The sequence below is a fragment of the Leopardus geoffroyi genome, chromosome D4 (assembly GCF_018350155.1).
Source record: "Leopardus geoffroyi isolate Oge1 chromosome D4, O.geoffroyi_Oge1_pat1.0, whole genome shotgun sequence".
NCBI classification, from domain to species: Eukaryota; Metazoa; Chordata; class Mammalia; order Carnivora; family Felidae; genus Leopardus; species Leopardus geoffroyi.
Window position 1 is genome coordinate 17757138 of NC_059342.1, and position 18812 is coordinate 17775949.

An 18812-nucleotide genomic window follows, 5' to 3' on the forward strand; every position below is an offset into this window, starting at 1 on the left:
CTGAGGCCAGAGAGCCGGGTTAGGCAGGCCCCGCAGGTCGGAGTAGGAGGATGGTCTTCGTTCACCGAGCACGGCAAAGCACGTAGAATAGTTCCGGGCAGAGCATAGATGTTACTATGATAGGATTACTCTGCTTTACTGTATAAACTATATTCTTCGTTAGCGTTCAAGGTTTCTTTTCACAGCAGAGGGAAGCCCCTACAACATGTAGGCAGGTGTACTGACGTGTGGCACAGCCACATTTGCCTTCTGGGGCGTCGCTCCGGCTGCTGTTGTAGAACACAGAGTTGAGAGAGGAGATCTGGTGCATGTGGCTCTGAGAAGACCAGAAGCAGGTGTATTCCTCGAACAAGAGGTGGGAACAGACAAAGTGAGTCATCCAGGGGCCTGTGGCTGACGGGTGCCCCATAGCCCGTGACTCAAGAGGAACGTGACTCGGAGGGGCTCTAAGTTGTACAAGAGTGTGTCAGGGGATGGCTACGTTTTCAGAAGTTCTGATCGGTCCAGTTTTAAGAGTTAGTAGGAAGCCTACGACGGGACCCAGTGGTTCTACCTGGGAAGGCATCTCAGTAGAGACTATTAAGTAGCTTGCAGAACCGGTCGAGAAGGCCACGTGTTCAGAATCGTTCCCCCACAGCCACGTCATGGAATGGACCTTGGCAAGAGTTGCCGCTTCATCCTCAACAAAACGCCGAGGAACGGGGAGGCTTCCCGCTGCTGCCGCTGTAGGTCTCCTACGATCTCTTACCAGTTTGTCCGGAAAATGGGACGGGCGGCACGGATGCGCAGAAAGCTGGCGGCCAAGACGTCGAGACTCCTTCCACCCCTACGGCCACGCACGTAAATGCCTCCGAGCACGTGCCCCACGATGCCGTGGTCTGTCTTTGACTGGCAGAACCTTAGTCACATCAGAACCCCAGCTGCACCGAGTCTAGCTTTTTAGCTCCACAGTGTAGGAGAACTCACCGGAAGGATGGGGGGGGGTGAACCCACCTCTAGGATGCACCCTACTACCTGGGTTCACCCCGATGCGCGACATCGAACAGGGATTTGCGTTTTCCCACCTCACTGTGCTAGCTGTATACACACGGGCAGAGGTTCGATGACCTCCTTCATCCAATTAGAGGGATGAGATTTATCTCCCAGGGTTCCTGGGGAGCATTAAGTTAAATATGACAACGTGTACAAGAGCGGTCAGTTGCCTGGTGCATGGTGGGCATTCCATAAATGAGACATCAGTCAGTCCCCGAACACCATTGCACCACTCTCCCGAGGAAACAGAAGCCCTGAAAGGTGGAGACAAAATAGAGCTTACCGCCCGAGAGATTCAATGGCCCGCATAAACGCGGCTCTTGTACCGGGCACGCAGACTTTGGGGAGCACATTCATCCCCGGAAAAGAAGGTGGGATTTGAGTATGTGCCCTTTAATGTATTTGTGTGATTTCTTTCATTTTTAAATCGTTTTTGTTCATTAAAAAATAACGCACACGCATAAACGGCGAGAATAAGAAAGGCCCTCTTTGCAGTTCGAGTGTTCTTCCTGAAACATCCTCTACTCATAAGCATATACGTAATTCAGATTCCTTCTTTGGTCTACAAAAATTGGGTCCTATTGTCTCCCTCCCTTCTTTCTTTCTTTCCTTCCTTCCTTCCTTCCATCCCTCTTTGTCCCTCCCTCCCTCCCTCCCTCCCTCTCTCTCTCTCTCTCTCTCTCTCTCCCTTTACTACCTTCGACCTATCGATTATAGCTCGTTGTTGAGTTGTTTGTGTTGTTCTGCTTTACAAACTTTGCTCTAACCTCCATTCTCAGACATAAGTGGCCGTATCTGTCCAATAAATTTTAGAAGTGGAAAGCCTGGGCCAAAGGTTAGGTATAGCTTATAATTTATGGATAGCACCAAGTGGCTCTCCAAACGGTTGTCTCAGGGCTTGTTCTTGACCAATCCTACGCAAGCCGCATTTGTGCCTACGTCCTCGCCGAGAGTGTATCATCAGACCTTTTGACTTTTGCCAATTACGTAAGGGAATTTAAGAGGTGATACTAGGGTAGACCAAGAGGAATTCTGACCAAGGGATAGAGGCAAGGGATTAATTGCAGGATAGGAGGTGAGAGAACGTAGGACTTATATTTAAGTTGAAAGGGAGAGTGGTAATGTGACGCTGTGTGTCAGGCAGTGGCTTGACCAGGCAGTGCTTGTGTGACTACATTCAGTCCTTATAACCACACTCACCCATAAACATTTTTTTTATCCCCCGTTTGACTCTGACACCCGGTATCTGTCCACTATGCCACCTGTGTCTTTATTTGACAGTTGAGGAATGAAGGCTCCAAAACGGTTAAGTGATGTATCTAATATCCCAGAGCAAGCGAAGCGAGGACAAGGGTTCTGTTTTCCAGCTTCATACACCTTACAGAAGGCCGGGATTCCAGTCTTTACCAACGAGGCCATAATGGATCTGAATATGTTTTCAGGGTATATTTCATCCATATTTGAGTTTACTAGTTCAATTGAGTTCAGTTATTTCCTATAATCAAAGCGTTTCCATTATAGTTGCATGGCCATGGTCTGGAACTCACTGACCCTTTTCACGTTGGCGATAGGTTCTGTGTAACGTTCTTCCTCAAAGATTTTCTGTTCCTTTCCTCAAGAACTACTGTGTTTACCCAAGGAGCACTCTTGACAAAAGCTACATGAGATGAAAGCTCTAAGCTTCTTGGGATTTTAAGATTTTCTTATAAAGGATTACACAGCCCATTGTGAATTCTACCCTTAGTCCTCAGGAATCTTAAGATTGGCTCATAAATCCCTCCTTGAAACACTCCTGGAGACTGAGGCTGGCATCTGGGCCCTCCCCCTCATTGCTTGCTGCTGCTTCAGACAGAGTCCACGATCTTTTCTGGGTACATCTGGGCAGTTTCCCTGTGAGTTAAAAATGTGTGACTTCAAATTGTCAAATCTAATAATGATTAGAGACCTTAAGTTAGAGCATGAAGTCCCAGTGAAGGCATGACTCTTAAATGGTGCAGTAGTTGGGTTGATCATCCCTACTAGAGGGGTGCAGTGGATAATTGAAAATGTGATGGAAGGAAGAAAATTAAAAAAAAAAAAAATAAACCTTTTATCTGGAAAAATAAAGCGGGACCAAAGACTTTTTTTTTTTTTTTTTTTTTTTTAATTAAGAAAGCCCAACTTTTGAATTGTCCTAGTTGGAAAATATCCTGTTGATGGTCATTCTTTTAGGGCAGAGCCATGGTCTTCTGGAGAAATAGACATTGGATGTAATTACCCAAAGGGGGAAAAAAAAAGGTGGGGAGGGGGTCAGTGTCAAAGAATGGACTTGGAGAGCTGCGGTGGTCTTAGAAATTAACTAGTCCAACCTCAAGTTTTGTAAGAATGGAAATGGAAACATAGCGAGTACATGGGATTGAGCCAAGAAACCACTTCTGAGCTGTGTCAGCCGGAATGAGAGCCAAACTCTTCTGTCTTCGTTTGGTGTATTGTTCAATTTCCATGTATGTGATCCGTATCTTATAATCTGCTGAGGGACAATGACTGCCTGGGATTTTGTTTGTTTGCCTCAAGGGGACAGTGACTCGTTTTCAGAGCTATCCTGAACAGACCTAACTTTTTAACTAAACAAAGGGTACACAAATGGGAAGATGAATTTGTTAAAGAAGGGACGCAGATAACATGGACCAAACTGTTTTTTTGCACGGGATGCCTAGTCGATAGGTAGGGTCTGTGATCTTTGTCTTGTTTTAGAAACTGCCATCCGACTTTGAGTTTTGCAGTAAATGAATAACCGCTATGTATTTATACTGTCTACTTAAGTCGGGAAACAAACCAAGTGGTGTTTTCTCTGTGAATGACCAACTGCTCAGGACTTGTTTCAAATTGATGATATAAATAATCTAACAAGGTCCCTCGTTGTACATTTCTCGCAGCAAACAGAACGCGATGTGTTTTTATAACCAGATAGCTATTTGATTTTTTTTTTCTCTTTCCCACATTTGGATATAAATGGATATAGAATTACTTAAAATGCTGCATATAAATTAAACATTAAAAGGGAGATACAGAGAGGCTAAGCTGCCCCATTATAATCTTTAGTTCCGCAGTCCCTGCCTCAAGGACACTCCATTTCATATCACATGTCCTTCTTTTGAAAAGTGATCACCAAGGTTCAAGTAACATTTAAGCATAGCAGACAACTGCATAATTTATGGGCCTTTTTTTCTTTTTTGTTTTGTGTTCTTATTGTAATGAAAAACAGGAAAACAGCAGACTCCCTTGAACTCCATTAACTCCTTTTTGTTCTTCCCCTCCTGTCTTTGCAGATCGGAGCCCTGAAGGACTACTACCATTTCTATCATAGCAGGACGATTAAAAGGTCAGTTCTCTCGAGCAGAGGAACCCACAGTTTCATTTCAATGGAACCAAAGGTAAGAAGAACCAGTTGGGTGGGGACCAAGAGGCAAAGCTTCTGCATTTTTCATTGGTAATATCACACTGGGAACTGATGACCAGCGTGAAGGTTCAAATTTCAAGAGCTGCCATGCTGTCCTTTGGTCCACTGTCTTGGCTTCCTCTTCAGACAAACATAGACGATGGCTTGATTTGCCCCGGAATATGCCGTTGCCGTAAAACACTGGTACAACAGCCGAGGGGGATCATAAGGATGGGTTCTCCCGGAGAAGGGAGGAGTGTGGTGGGAGGAGATACTGATTGATTCAGAAGTACTGAAAGAATAAAAATTCCACACCATTGTAACAAGTCTCACATAGATCTGGGGTCCTATCCGGACTCCATAGCGGGGTCTCTAACAGAATCCGTAGGTCAGGCCTCAGGTCGCCATGGATCCTCACAATTTCAGCTGGCATTGATAGAGCCGTGCCATTGGCCACCCGGTGTCTGGGACAGGAAGGACACTGAACATGGAAGGGATAGAAGCCGGCTCCTGCCCTTGAGGGAGGGCTCGTCAGGTGTCTTTCTTGTGCGTTGTCTTTAGTCTATGCCCTTTTGGGTTATACAGACAACATACCCCTTGCAAGTACGTAGAAGGAGGTGTGATATGTCCACGTTTTCCCACTCCATTCTAGAGAGGTGGGATGGTTCTGCGCTGGGAGGTAGGAAGCTGAAGGATGTTAGGAACAAAGTAGTCACTGGCCGCTGAAACTCAGGGTGCGTTACATACCCATCCTTATTAAGTTACAGAAAGGCCTTGACTCCGAGAGGGAGCTGCTTGGCCCCCCAGACGTGGCAGGCGAAAAGCAGAGGAGAGAGCAGCTGTACCAGCCTGCCCTGGGTCCTCTGTGGGCTCACTGGTGACTTTGTATTGATTAGGAAGGTTTCCTTCCCCCATTATGTTTTGCCACATGAGCTCATTTTCAAATAAATTGGCGAACAAGTCCCTACACGTGAGCAGTAGCAGGTCTCGCCTAGAGATTCTGCGAAAATTGTATCCCTTATTAGAGCAAGAAGTCCTTATTTGAATTAACATGCAAATCGTGTTTGCCACTGGAAGTCCTGCCCTCTGCCAGGTGCCATGGTTCGCCTTGTTTAATTTGTTTCTGGAATAGAATCACCCGGCGTCCGTGATCATGAAATTGCATCTCGGTGATTCGAGGAAGCACATTTCTTGTAGGTCCCAATTTTCTGTAACCCAGTTTTGGGTTATAGGAACAGCTCCTAAGACTTGCAGTCCGGTGGCCTGAGGATTGTAAATTTTTTTGTCCCCCTCCCTTCATCTCTACTCAGAATTGAACGTCTCTGGAAAAGCAGTCTGTTGGGACGTTCTTGAATTAGCTAAATTTTTGAAGCAGAGTCACGTTTCTCATCTGCTAACCAACTTTCTTGAAGCTTTCTTGAACTTCAGTAATTAAAATGATTCCAATTTCGTAGCTCATGTGTGTAGTCAGTGTGAATTTGAGAAACCAAATACGAGCTGGGTTGGGAGGTAAGAACAGAATGTAATGAGGCATTGTGTTCATAATGAAGGATTTACTGAATGTGGAGTTGTTTCAGACTCTAGTGTTATCTTGGGAAATCTTGGTCTTCCTTTCCTCTTATCTCAGTGCATCGGATAGCTTACGCGGGATCCGATAGAGACCTTGGATGCTGGCCCACATCACACCCGGAATGTATGCCCTTCCTCACTGAGACCAAAGGGGTAGGGCCATCTCAGGCCAGCTCTCGGGGACATGCTCAATTCCCCTTCCTCCTCAATAAAAAGAACACCCCTTGGGAGAACCATACCTAACTCTTTATTCTGATGCCTCCTGCCCTCGTTCCTACCCAGCTGTTTATACGAGAGGCCGCAATCTTACCAACTGGACCCGTGGGGTACCTCAAATTGGGGGCTGTTTACAGTTTCTTGCAGATATTTCTTATAGCTCGTTCGTTCATTCATTGGCCATTTCTTGAGCCTCTAGTATATGGCAGGCCCTGGGTCAGGCTCTGGGGATTTGGAGATGTAGTTGTGCCCTAGGAGAAGTCACCGCAGGCCTCCACAGTCGCCTTCAGGGAAACTCAGCACATTACGGTGCTGTTCAGTGTGGGGGGTGGGGGAGCAGGTGTGAGGGACGTGTGCTACGTTATTTCTCCTGTTCCAGCTCCCTCCTTGAAGAGCTCAGGCCAACATGGGTCATTATTATTATTATTATTATTATTGTTTTAAAGTTTATTTATTTTGAGACAGAGTGAGCATGAGCAGGGGAGGGGCAGAGAGAGAGAGAGAGAGGGAGAGAGAATCCCAAGCAGGCTCCGTGCTGACAGCACGGAGCCCGACGCAGGGCTCAGTCCCATGCACCGTGAGATCATGACCTGAGCTGAAATCACGAGTCGGATGCTTAACCAACTGGGCCACCCAGAGGCCCCTCATTATTACTATTTTGTAATGTTGAAAAACTTTTTACTTAGAGCAGTCGCAAAAACGTTGTGCAGAATCCCTATCTCAGCTGCCCACATCCCCCAAATGTTGTTTACGTTTTACATTTTACCATTTGATCGTATTCTCTCTCTCCTCTCTGTCCACACACACAACGCACACCCCGCCCCACCCCCACCCCCCCGCCCACACGTGTAGGTGTGTGTCCGTAGCTGCGTATAGAAGTGTTTTTCTGAAAATTTGGGAACAGATTACACACACGAGGCACCTTTCGCTCTACATGCCTCACTGTGTATTGACTAAAACCAAAGACGTTCGGCTACTATAACCAGAAGTACAAACGGGTCACGTTCTGGCCAAACTCTGGACATTAGCCGTCATTTAATGTTACTATCCAATCTAGCGATTTCGTACAAGCTTTGCCAGTTGTCTCTGTTCTGAGCCAAGAATACGTGTGGTTGTGTTTTTCCCACGCCCTCTTTGTATACCGTGTCAGACTTCTTTTTATTTTTTCTTCCTCCTTCAACTGCTAGCGCTTTTTTTGCAAATCACGGGCCGGTTATTTTGTGGAACATCTGATGTCATGATTAGTTCAGGTTTAGCAAGAGCACCGGAAGAGTGCCGGGCTCTTCTCAGAGCATCACATCGGGATGTGCATGATGTTGATTGGTTTCATTACTCATGACTTTGACTTTGGTGACTTGGTGGTGACACATGTGGTGTCTGCCTGTTTTCTCTACTTTATTTTTATTTTATTTTATTTTATTTTATTTTATTTTATTTTATTTTATATTTTATTTTATTTTATTTTACTTTATTTTTTTATCATTGTTTTAAGCTTCTAAGCTTTGGGGTAGCTTCTTTTTTTTTTAATGTTTATTTATTTTTGAGAGAGAGAGAGAGAGAGAGAGCAGGGGAGGGGCAGAGAGAGACACACACACAACATCTGACGTAGGCTCCAGGCCCTGAGCTGTCAGCACAGAGCCGGATGCAGGGCTTGAGCCCATGAACCAATGAGATCATGACCCGGGCTGAAGTTGGATGCTCACCCTCCTGAGCCCCCAGTCTTCTCTACTTTAAAATGACTCGTTTCCCCTTTCTGATGAATAAGTGTTTTGTGCGGAGATCCTTTGAGACCGTGTCACCGTGTGCTGGCTAACTTTATGTGGCCAACTCACAGCCGATCTCATTGGGAGTATAAACCTAGTGTCCGCGGGACTTCCTTTCTTAGGAAGGTCTTCTTTTCTTGGCCGTTGGGTGTGTGTATGGTGGACGGCTTGGGTGCTAGAGTGGAGGCACGTGCGTGATTCGGGTGATGGGGCCACGTCAATGGCTTGGTGGAAAACATTGGCAATGCGTCATTTCTGATTGCCGTTATCTTCAGAGAGAGAAACTGAACCAGTGAGTTGCAGGAAATACACACAGTAAACACATCCTGGCTTTTGCTTCCTGTAGTAAATTGCACGGCTCCCCCCCCCTCACCTCTGCTTTTGTTTTTATTTAGAGGGCTCTAAAGAAGGAAATGCAAAAATGGTGACCCTATAAGAAGGATCTTCCTGGTGCTAAGAAAACGCTGTGGTCAGTTGGGGTGCATGAGCCCAGGGAACAAGAATAGCCTGGTTTCCATGTGTTAACATTACGTTATGATTAGCTTTTTAAATGACAGCGATTCGCAGACTTCTAAGACAGCATCCCTAGTACGGTAATGACAGTCTTGCAGAGAGTGTTGGTACATTATTACAGCAGTTGGATCGCTGACTCTTACGACACTCTTATCCGTGTCTTTCTTTTTCACTGGCCAGCTTTTCTCCAAGAGACCTCAGCTAAATTTCAGGAACGACAGTTTTGAGTTAACATTCTCCGAAGCCTCTTATTAATCTGTTTAGAAATCTTTGCCAGCCCTCTGGCATGTGGTCAGGGAGGCTGTCGTCTGTAGAGAGCTTCAGAATGGAAGTTCTTTATAGTTTTTGTGTTGCCCATGCAGACACGGGCAGGGGCGGAGGCGGGATTTTTTTTTTTTTTCATTCTCCTCCTTCTTACCCAGAACAGAAAAACCAGAATCCTAAATTTCCTATTACAGTCGGAGCTTGAACATAAAAAATAAAATAAAGTAATTTTTCAAAAAAGAACAAAAAACTAACACCAAGCTGCCATTAAGTCAGGTCTCCATATCTTATCCATGTGTAATAGGCAAGCACGGCTTATTTTTTGCCCATTAGATTTTATCTTGAAAGTTCTGGCCTTTCAACCTCTTATCTTTTACTGAGTTCAAGTCTGTTTACAGGTCAGTTTTTATCCAGATCTAGGATAGAATCACCTTCTTTAAAAAAAAAAATTTTTTAATATTTTTTTTTTTTTTGAGAGGGCGGGTTGGGGGAGGGGCAGAGAGAGAGGGAGACACAGAATCCGAAGCATCCAGGCTCTGAGCTGTCGGCACAGAGCCCGACGCAGGGCTCGAACTCACAAACCCTGAGATCATGACCTGAGCCGAAGTCAGATACTTAACTGACTGAGCCACCCAGGGATCCCTAAGGTCACCTTCTGCTATGGGGTAAGGGATAGGCACCTCTCCTGTCTAGTTTCTTCCTAAAGTTCAAGTTTGTCAAACCGCCCGATCACGTGGATGTGTACGACTGTGTATCTCATTATAAAAAAAAAACCTATTCGTATAATATTATTTACTGCAGAATCGTAGGACCTTTAGATTTAGACTTCTCCCTTTCCTACCAATGCTGGCATACCTTCCAGTGTAGTCCTAAGAGGGAGTTTTTCAGACCTGTTAAGTAGGCTCAGTGACACAGTTCAGTACTGGACAAAGGAAACATTTCTATAATGGAAGAGATTTAACTTGTTGAGTTATAATCTGCTTGCTTGTAACTTCTACCCATATTTTTGCCTTCCAGACTTCTACGTAACAGCTCTTTAAATATCTGAAGCCCCTTACTTATTCTCTGGAAGCAGTAATTGTCCCTCTGTAAATGTGGGCCAGAATTAAGTGCAAGCCTTTAGCTCACAAAGCGATTGCCCATTCATTACATTTATACATAAGCCATTTCCTCCGAAGAGAATTTTCAGGCTGAGTGTTCAAGCATCGTACAACGACAATAAAGGGGTATAGAGAAAGGAAGGAGGAGAGAAATGAGGTGCTTGGATGTGGTTAGCAAGATCAGAAGGAAATCAGACCTGGGAAAGAAGACAGGTAAGTTCAGGTTCCTTCCTGACCCAAGTCGGTACCTCCTGTGCCCAGGATTTGATTTTCAGATGACTAGCGTTTTTCCTCTTTTTGCCTCAAGACAGAAAGATATGTGATCATGTGACGGGGTAAGTGTCCTGAAGTGTTCCTGAAGGGCTGTACAAACCCATGTTGTATCAGTCAAACCCCGTTTCCCCATGGATTCACCTTGTCGCTTTGGAATATTTTGCCTCCGCTTCTGATTGATCTCTGATTGGTCCAGGCAGACAACTAGCACATTAGTTACTTCTTTTTCGTAGCTCTGAGACAGACTAGTTCTAAACTGTTCGCATGCATCCGATCACTAGCAGAGCCTTGGAAGTGAAGAAACCTTGTTTGGGGAGAGATACATGCTCAGAAGCGTCTGAACTCACTCTTCCCGGACTCCCAGCCATGAACCGCAGCTCCGCCTTTTTCCTAATATGACTGCACTTGGCCTGACGCCGCTGCGGAATTGGCTTCACCTGAGTTCAGGTGCTTCCTGTTCAGGCCACGCTCCATTTCCTCTCGCCCCACCTGCCCTCATTCCAGCCGCTCCTGTGAACTGTTTTTCTTTGGCAGGTTAATTTTCTGCTCTTTGCCTTTAAACGTGATAATAGCTTAATGGTTTGACTTTCTTTCGTGAAGCACCGGTTTCTAATTGAACATTCCTGGGCTGGTGCCCATCCAGCCGTGTGCGATGATCCTGGGTGCGTTGAGGTGGGATGACAGTGGCCGTGTTCTCTCGGGCAGGCACCCAAGGCCTCGTGTTCTTAGCAGCTGTCATCACTGTGACGGTCACGCATATGCCTCTCAGCGTGTCATCGGTGAGCGACAGTTTCCGAGTGTCCCGAGAATGAGTGCTTCTGGAAGCAGCATGGGCTTGCATCCGATGATGTGTAGGGAGGACGTGGACGTGGCAGTCAAGGGGCATACTGGGGGCTCTCTTCTTCCAGACTGCCTTCTTTGCTGCCTTTCCAGCTGCAAAGTGCAGCCATTATAGTCAAGTCCTGTCTCGTTTTGGGTAGTGTTTCCGTGTCTTTGAAAAACCCCTCTAGAACACATATACGCTTGGCAAAAGCCTTTCGGCCGCGAGTTTGCAACCTTTGGCACATTTATGGTGGCAGGATGGCTGGGAGTATGGGGAGGACGGAAGGAGGCATGTATAGATTCTGATGTGTTCTCCACTGCCCTTTCTTTACGGTCTTGTTCCCAGGTCTACCAGATATCTGGATGGTCAGAGACCAGAGAATCAGATTGTACACTGCTGGGTTATTTGGTGGGAAGGTTTGGGTCGTGACCCAGATCCCTCATAGGCAGGAGTGAATTTAAAAAAACAAAAATAAAATTCTCAGCTACTTTGGAAAGGTTGCCAAGTCTTTATTAGAGAGCCCTTGGCAGTCCTTCATTTTGAAAGGTTATAAACTCACATACCTACACTGGGAGTGCAGATCAGAAGAATGAGTGAGATGGGCCAGATATAAGATAATTGGGCAACCAGTGAAGTGGAGAACCCCTGCTGTGTGTAAGGGAGCCGTTCCACAGAACCCGTGAGTAACGTTTCCCGATTTCACATGTTGGCAAATAATTGGAAAGCTTAAAAATATTTGTGCGGACCGAAGGAAACGCAGCCGAGAGGCATCCCAGTGCATGACCCCTTGCGTGGGCTGTGTCGGGAGAAAGGGAGGAAGGCACGAAAGACGGGTTTCGACGCTTTCCGCGACTTTGCTGGGGTCTTACCCTCCCCTGAACGCCAGCCTTTGTGCTGGTTGGTTGTGCTCTGCTGAGCGGCTCAAAGGTGATTTTTCTCTGTGTCTCAGTCTCCAGATTGAAATACGAGTGTCTTTCGGGCACAGAGAAGAGGCTCAGGTCGCTTAAGTTCTGAAGCAAAGGCTGCTGAGGACAGGACGGAGCACACATGCCAACTTCGCTTGTGCCCACTTTTCCACTGACACCTGTCACTGCACTGGGGGAAGAGCCTTAATGGGAAATGAAGGTTGAAGGAAACAGGACAAGTCAAAGAAAAGAACAAATGGCCAAAAAAGTGACGGCCATGTGAAAATAGAAAGAGAGATTTGATGGGGAAAGGTAGGGTCGATACGGATTTCGCATGTCACTTCAGCCACTTGGAAGGAAGGATACAAAATGTAAAAATCTTTATTATTTTCTTAGTTTGGGTAGTATTTCTAAGGTATCAGATTCTAAAAAAGTAGGTGCTTGATCTAGAAAATGTCGGGTGATGACAACACTGTAAATTTCTAGATAGGTCTTGTCCCCATTTGGGTCACTATATAACAGAACACCATAGTCTGGGTGTCTTATAAACAATAGAAATTTATTTCTTATAGTCCTGGAGGCTGGGAAGTCCAAGGTCAACATGTTAGTAGATTCAGTGTCTGGTGAGAGCTCACTTCTTAGTTCATAGACAGCTGTCCTCCTATTGTGCCCTCACATGGCAAAAGGGGGCAAGGGAGATCTCTGGGGTCTCCTTTATAAGGACCCTAATGCCATTTATGTGGGTCCACCCTTGTGACCTAATCATCTCCCAAAGGCCCCATTTCCTAATAGCATCCTATTGGATGTCAGAGGCTTCAGTGTATGAATTTGGGGGGGGGGGACACAAACGTTTAGTCTATAACAGGTCTTAAGAAGGGAATTTTGGGGACCCCAGGGCAAGTCAGGATGAAATAAGTAAGCAAACCTAAGGGGTAAGTGAAAACAGCAAACAACAAACAAAAGCCAGCCAACGACAAGGAAACCCAAAGCCATTTTAATTGTCTGGCTTTGAAAAGCAATCATACTGATCCCTGTATTTATTTTAATGAATGCAAGAGTAAATAAGGAATCTAATTAGAACATCACCCTTGAAAAGGCCTGATTTGTTAAGAAGTGCTTGTGAATTTTGTGTTTCTACCAAACAGAAATCAATTCTTGGAACATAAAAGGAGGCAATATGGTGCAACGGAAAGAATCTTTGAGTTTTGGTTTTAGCTTTGATCTCTGTAGGGTGATCTCTTAACTCCTATGTCCAGATCTCCCCTCCATGTGAAGACTCATCATTGTTCATGCTGGTACTTTGAGAAGTATACAGTATACCATGGTATAATGAATTGTACACGTAGGAAAAGATCAAAAGCATAGGTTAAACCCTTGCAACAAAGCAGTAAGTAGCTAATAAAATGGTGTTACGAATCTAGACATACTGATGAGGAAAGTTCTTCAGAATAATACATAAAGTTAAAAAAGCAGTATAAAAAGAAATAGAACATGTGTTCCCATTTACGTTTAATGTTCAAACACAAAGAAAGGACCTCTGTGTATATGTATATAGTTCCACGCACACAGGGTAGTTTGGGAAGGATACACAAACACATAAAAAATGACTCTGATTAGTTGCCTTCCATACCATACGATTTTTTTATTAAATTTTTTTTTTCTTCAACGTTTTTATTTATTTTTGGGACAGAGAGAGACAGAGCATGAACGGGGGAGGGGCAGAGAGAGAGGGAGACACAGAATCGGAAACAGGCTCCAGGCTCCGAGCCATCAGCCCAGAGCCTGACGCGGGGCTCGAACTCACGGACCGCGAGATCGTGACCTGGCTGAAGTCGGACGCTTAACCGACTGCGCCACCCAGGCGCCCCCATACCATACGATTTTTAAAAAAAACTATCCATAGTGCAACAGCTTTTGTTGATATCAACAATGCTTTGCTGTTTCAAATCCTGTGGATCCATCTCTGATCTCCTCTGACTCTACCTTTCACTTGACATAGTGGTCAATCATTTATTTGCTCCTCTGGAAAAATGGCTCTCAGTGGCTTGAGACCATATTCTCTCAGTTTTTCTTGCCTCTCGTGCACCTTCTGTCTTTGTCATCGATGACACCCGCTCCAGCTCACCTGTGTATTTTGGAGAGCCCAGGGCTCACCTTTATGCTGGTGTCCTTGCTTCAAATTTACATCTCCTTCTCTCATTTACCTGACGTCTCCAACTAGATGTCTAGGAAGTATCCAAAACTTAGTATGACACATATGATACTTTTAGTTCCTGTGTGTCACCATTGCCCTCAACTCTTTCTTTCCTAATAAATGGCGCCATGATTTATCCAGTTGCTCAAGCCAAAAATGGAGCAGTCTGCAAACCTGTGGACTTTCCTGTCATGTACCACTACCAGTCTGGTTAATTCCACCATCATCTTTGACCTGGACCACAGCAATTGGATTTTCATTCTTACTGTTCTCCACAGTCATTCTCCACCGAAAGTATGTTTCTTAGGATACACGTAGATCAAATATTTCAATGACTTTCCGTTGACTTTGGAATAAAATCCAGTTTTTTTCTTAATGGTCTTCAAAGGCTATCATGATCTGGTCTCTTCCTACCTCCCTGACCTAGTTTCTGAAATGCCTCCTTTTTACTTATCACAGTTGGCGACGTTGGCCTACCTCTCAAAACTCTAAACTCTTACTCTTTTTTCCCTTTGCCTGGAACGTATTTCCTTTGGTCTTTGTGTGATGGATATCTTCTCATCTTTGACATACCAAAGCAAAGGTCACCTCCTTTGAGGGGCCTTCCCCAGTCCCCCTTGCTAAAGTAGACTCTTAATCTTCTCTTCCCAGCTACTGACTGGCCTTAACGTGTTACTTGCCTCTTTGTTACCTATCTGAATCAAAAACCATGTTGTTTGTAAGTTTCTCTTATTTTGCCAGAACTTAAACCATTTGCCAGACGTGGTACTGTCTCACTCTGCGGCAGACATGGGAGCAACCAGTTGGAGAGACACTGTGTTATCAGTTGAAAGAGGCATTGGGATATTTGGATCCTGGTCTCAGCTTTTACGACAAGCTCACTGTTGCTATTAGCATGCCACTCCTCATTGGGCTTATTTCACTGATAAAATCACAGAGCAGATGAGCTATTTTCTAATGTTCATTCCAACCCATTAATCGCCATCTTGAACCAGCGTCACTTGTGATTTTACTGCCGGTCCACAGTGCCCACCACACGTGCCCTTTTTATGATCTCTTTCCAGTGTCTTTCCAAACTTTCTCCTCCATTTCTCCACAATACTTAGAATATTCCTTTAGCATTTTTAGCTGCCCTCCAAGACACCGTTTTACCTGAAAGGGCTGAATGTGCAATTAGACTTGAGAGTAACCTGGTTAGTCTTGGGGTTACCTATTCAGCGACGCGCCTACTAAACCAGGAGCAAATAACGTTGCTTCTTTGTTGTCGTAGTCGACGTCTCTCACTGATCCAAGAGTGTGATGATGAGAATGGTGCTTACTACTGATGCTCATGAAGTTCAGAAGAAGGGACTATCACATAGCAAGACATCATGCTTAGTACAAGTTCTTTTAAGAATTAAATACTTTCTCTGATTTTTGGAAAACGGGATACCTTCTGAGGTGACAACAACGAGAGAACCAAATTTTTAAAAGCCTGGCCGCAGAAATGAGAAATATCTTAGGAGGGTAGGGGTGGGGATGTGGGGAGAGGTCGGAGATACAAGAGGCCCAAAATAAAATCAAAATGGAATGGAATGGAATGGAATTCTGTTCAAAATGGAACAAAACAAAATGGAATTAAGGGTGGACAGCATTAATGAAAATTGTTGATGGACACGTAGATTCTTTTTTAATCCATTGGCAAAGCTAAGCAACCATTTGCGTATATTAGTTGTTGGCCCCAGGCTGCCATTCCAAAAAAAAAAAAAAAAAAAACCCAAAAAAGTGTAAAAGACCAGCAGAGCAAGCAGATAAGTAACAAGACTGTGTCCTTAGGACATATTTGCTCGGCCCAAGCTCAAGGGCGGCTTTTGCTGTAGATGGAATGTTTCAGTAATGGGTCTTAAGGTACAGACATGCTTTTCAGACTTACCCTTTGAACCTGTGGGAAACCCCTTTTCTTTTTTTGTTTTAAACATTTTTTTAAATTTTATTTATTTATTTTGTGAGAGAGGGAGAGAGTGCCAGCAGGGAAGGGGCAGAGAGAGAGGGGGAGAGAGAGAATCCCAAGCAGGCTCCACGCTGTCAGCAGGGAGCCCCGTGCGGGGCTCAGACTCATGAACCGTGAGATCATGACCTGAGCCCAAATCAAGAGTCGGACACTTAACTGACTGAGTCACCCAAGCGCCCCAGGAAACCCCTTTTCAACCCATCTATGCACAGAGAGAAAACGACAAAGTTCTAAATTTCTTGAAGGATTGGGAAAAAATGCGGTCATTCCTTAACACAGGGAAAACTGAAGTCTTCTAGGAATGATGTAGCATGAGCGAGAAATCAGATTTCGCCCATCTGTTCAGTCTCCCTGTGGATTGTTTCAAATTTTTCTTGTGTAGGAGGTGCTGGGCCAGCCATCAGAGATAAAAAAGCAGATGTAGTCACTGCCCTCAGAAGCTTACCATCTAGCAAAACTGGAGTCTAGGTTTACTAGGCCAAAGGCCTAGTCTCCAGCTTCAGTCTATACCCATTTGCTGGCAACAATGTAAAGCTGAGACTTTTTGTTTATTTTGAGAGAGAGAGAGAGAGAGAGCGAGCATGAGCAGAGGGAGGGGCAGAGAGAAAAGGAGAGAGAGAGAATCCCAAGCAGGCTCCGTGCAGGCAGCCCAGAGCCCAACTTGGGGCTCGAACTCACGAACTGTGAGATCATGACTTGAGCCAAAACCAGGAGTTGGATGCTTGATGGACTGAGCCACCCAGGTGCCCCTGAAGCTGAGACTTTTGAAGGCATCTTTTAATGTATTTTAAAAGCTTTTCGCTAACTCATGTCAAGTGTATATTTATACCTAGGGCTGTCAGATAAAAAGCACATTTTAATAGGAGCATGACTCAAATATCGCATGGGCTACACTTATGCTAAGAGAAATGGTTGTCTCCCTAAAATGCAAATTTAGCGGAGTACCTTGTGTTATGATTTAGTAAGTCTGGCAACCCTAATTTATACCTAAATCATTCTGAGATTACAGTTAGGGAAAAAGACATACTGAGATATCAGTACCCCCAGTGAGGCACAGCTAAGGTGCCTCCTGGGAACAAAATGGCATAAAGCAGAGAGCCAATGACCGTTAATTTATATGGAAATAAATATTTGTGCATTTCCAGACCCCATAAAGAAGCTCTCGTAGGCTTTTCTGATACCTTAGGACATGTGGATGCACAGAATCAATCGAGATCAAGCACAGATGCTCACAGACACAGTTCAGAGCTGTGGCTCGGCCAGCTCAGTGTTGAGCTGCCGAGTGTCGTTCCCCAGGAAGGAGCGTGCCGGTGCCGTTCTCACGGCTTGGGATGTGCGCTACCTTTGTGATGGTTCACTGCAAAATCACAGCTGAGCTTCAGCTTTGCTTCGTTTTTTTTTTTTTTTTTTTCATGAAAGCCAAAATACTCTTTGGATTTCTTCCAGTTAGCAAAAAACAGGTGCTAACCTAGGTCTTTTGCAAGAACGAAGTGGTATAATGCAAACTTTTGAAAAGCCGGGGAACCTTGTATCCCATGACAAGAGTATGTCCGGGCATCTAGATGGGTTTCCCAGCTTAGAATAGTATCTGTAATCCAGCCCTTAAGTTCTTCCCTCCCCCACCCCCACCCCAGCCTGATGATGACTGCTTCTTTGTTGTTTGGTAGAAAGACAAACTTTTGCAGCCCCTTGTGAAACATCTCATAAACTCTTCTTGATTCCAAGAGACAAAGCCAATTTTCTTTGAGACTGAGCTTTGTGTAACTGACCCATAAGCCTCTACGAGAGAGAGCGAGAGAGAGAGAGAGAAAGAGAGAGAGCAGGGGTAGAGGGTCACGACAGCTAACCTGGGAGCTGTCACAACAGGGCTTTTTAAATGAAAGCATCATCCTTCTGATCAGATCTCAGGTTGCCTGACTGCAGGCAAAGCAACGCAATTTGTAGATGTCTAGATTTTGGAAATTTCAAAGCCGTGTAGTTGTAGCAGGCCCCCCCCCCTCCCACACACACACACGGGAAGGTTCCAACTTCAGAGCCATAAGTTCTAACCAGCATTTGGAATTAACTGATAGGAACAGGGTCAGGAGTCCAGCCTGGCATGGAATCTGAGAATGCCAAATTACCCCGAGAGGGCAAAGGCTCCCCGTGTGTGCCTAAATGAAGATAACAAGATGAATCACCAGTAAGTAAGTTGGCCTTTTTCAGTTTTATGACTCTGTAGCTCAGACCTGGGGGAGCGCTGGGATTACATCTTTGGGAATGAAATGATAGACAGTTTGTCCCTCTGCACCAGCTCCTGCGTCGCGAGTTAATTCGGTGGCAGGGACTTAGGATTCTGTAAGGGTCGGTTTTCTCCTCTATCATCAGCGGATAAGAGAGCCCAGGCTCAGCCTTGTGTGTCTAATTCAAGTTTGTAGTTGAACAAACCCTGTGAAGTGACAGGCACAGCTGTGCATCTGTGGCATAATTTACAGGATTTGAATCTGAATGATATGTTCTCTGATGGGAAAAGGATAGTCATAGGAAAAACGATAGCTCGCATCTTTTCAAGAGTTAATGGAATATGTAGTTACTAAATCCTGGAAAATCCTCATTATATTGTATATGTATTTTTGTTCTTTAGAATTGATTCTTGTCCTACTTTATTACAATAGTTCTCAAGCATACAACAACATTAGAGAGCCCCAAGTGAACACCACTGTACTTAGTATCTGGATTCTACCATTAACATACTTCTTCGTCACATGTCTCT

General features: G+C 44.9%; 1 protein-coding gene across 3 annotated transcripts in view; it reads left to right on the forward strand.

Annotated features, from left to right (window-relative positions):
- PCSK5 (proprotein convertase subtilisin/kexin type 5) overlaps positions 1–18812 on the forward strand; it is a 460872-nt gene that overhangs the window by 36591 nt on the left and 405469 nt on the right. For all 3 annotated transcript variants that reach the window (XM_045468528.1, XM_045468529.1, XM_045468530.1), the window contains exon 2: positions 4341–4445. In XM_045468528.1, the coding sequence (XP_045324484.1) occupies positions 4341–4445 (105 nt within the window). The remainder of the gene's footprint in view (positions 1–4340; positions 4446–18812) is intronic.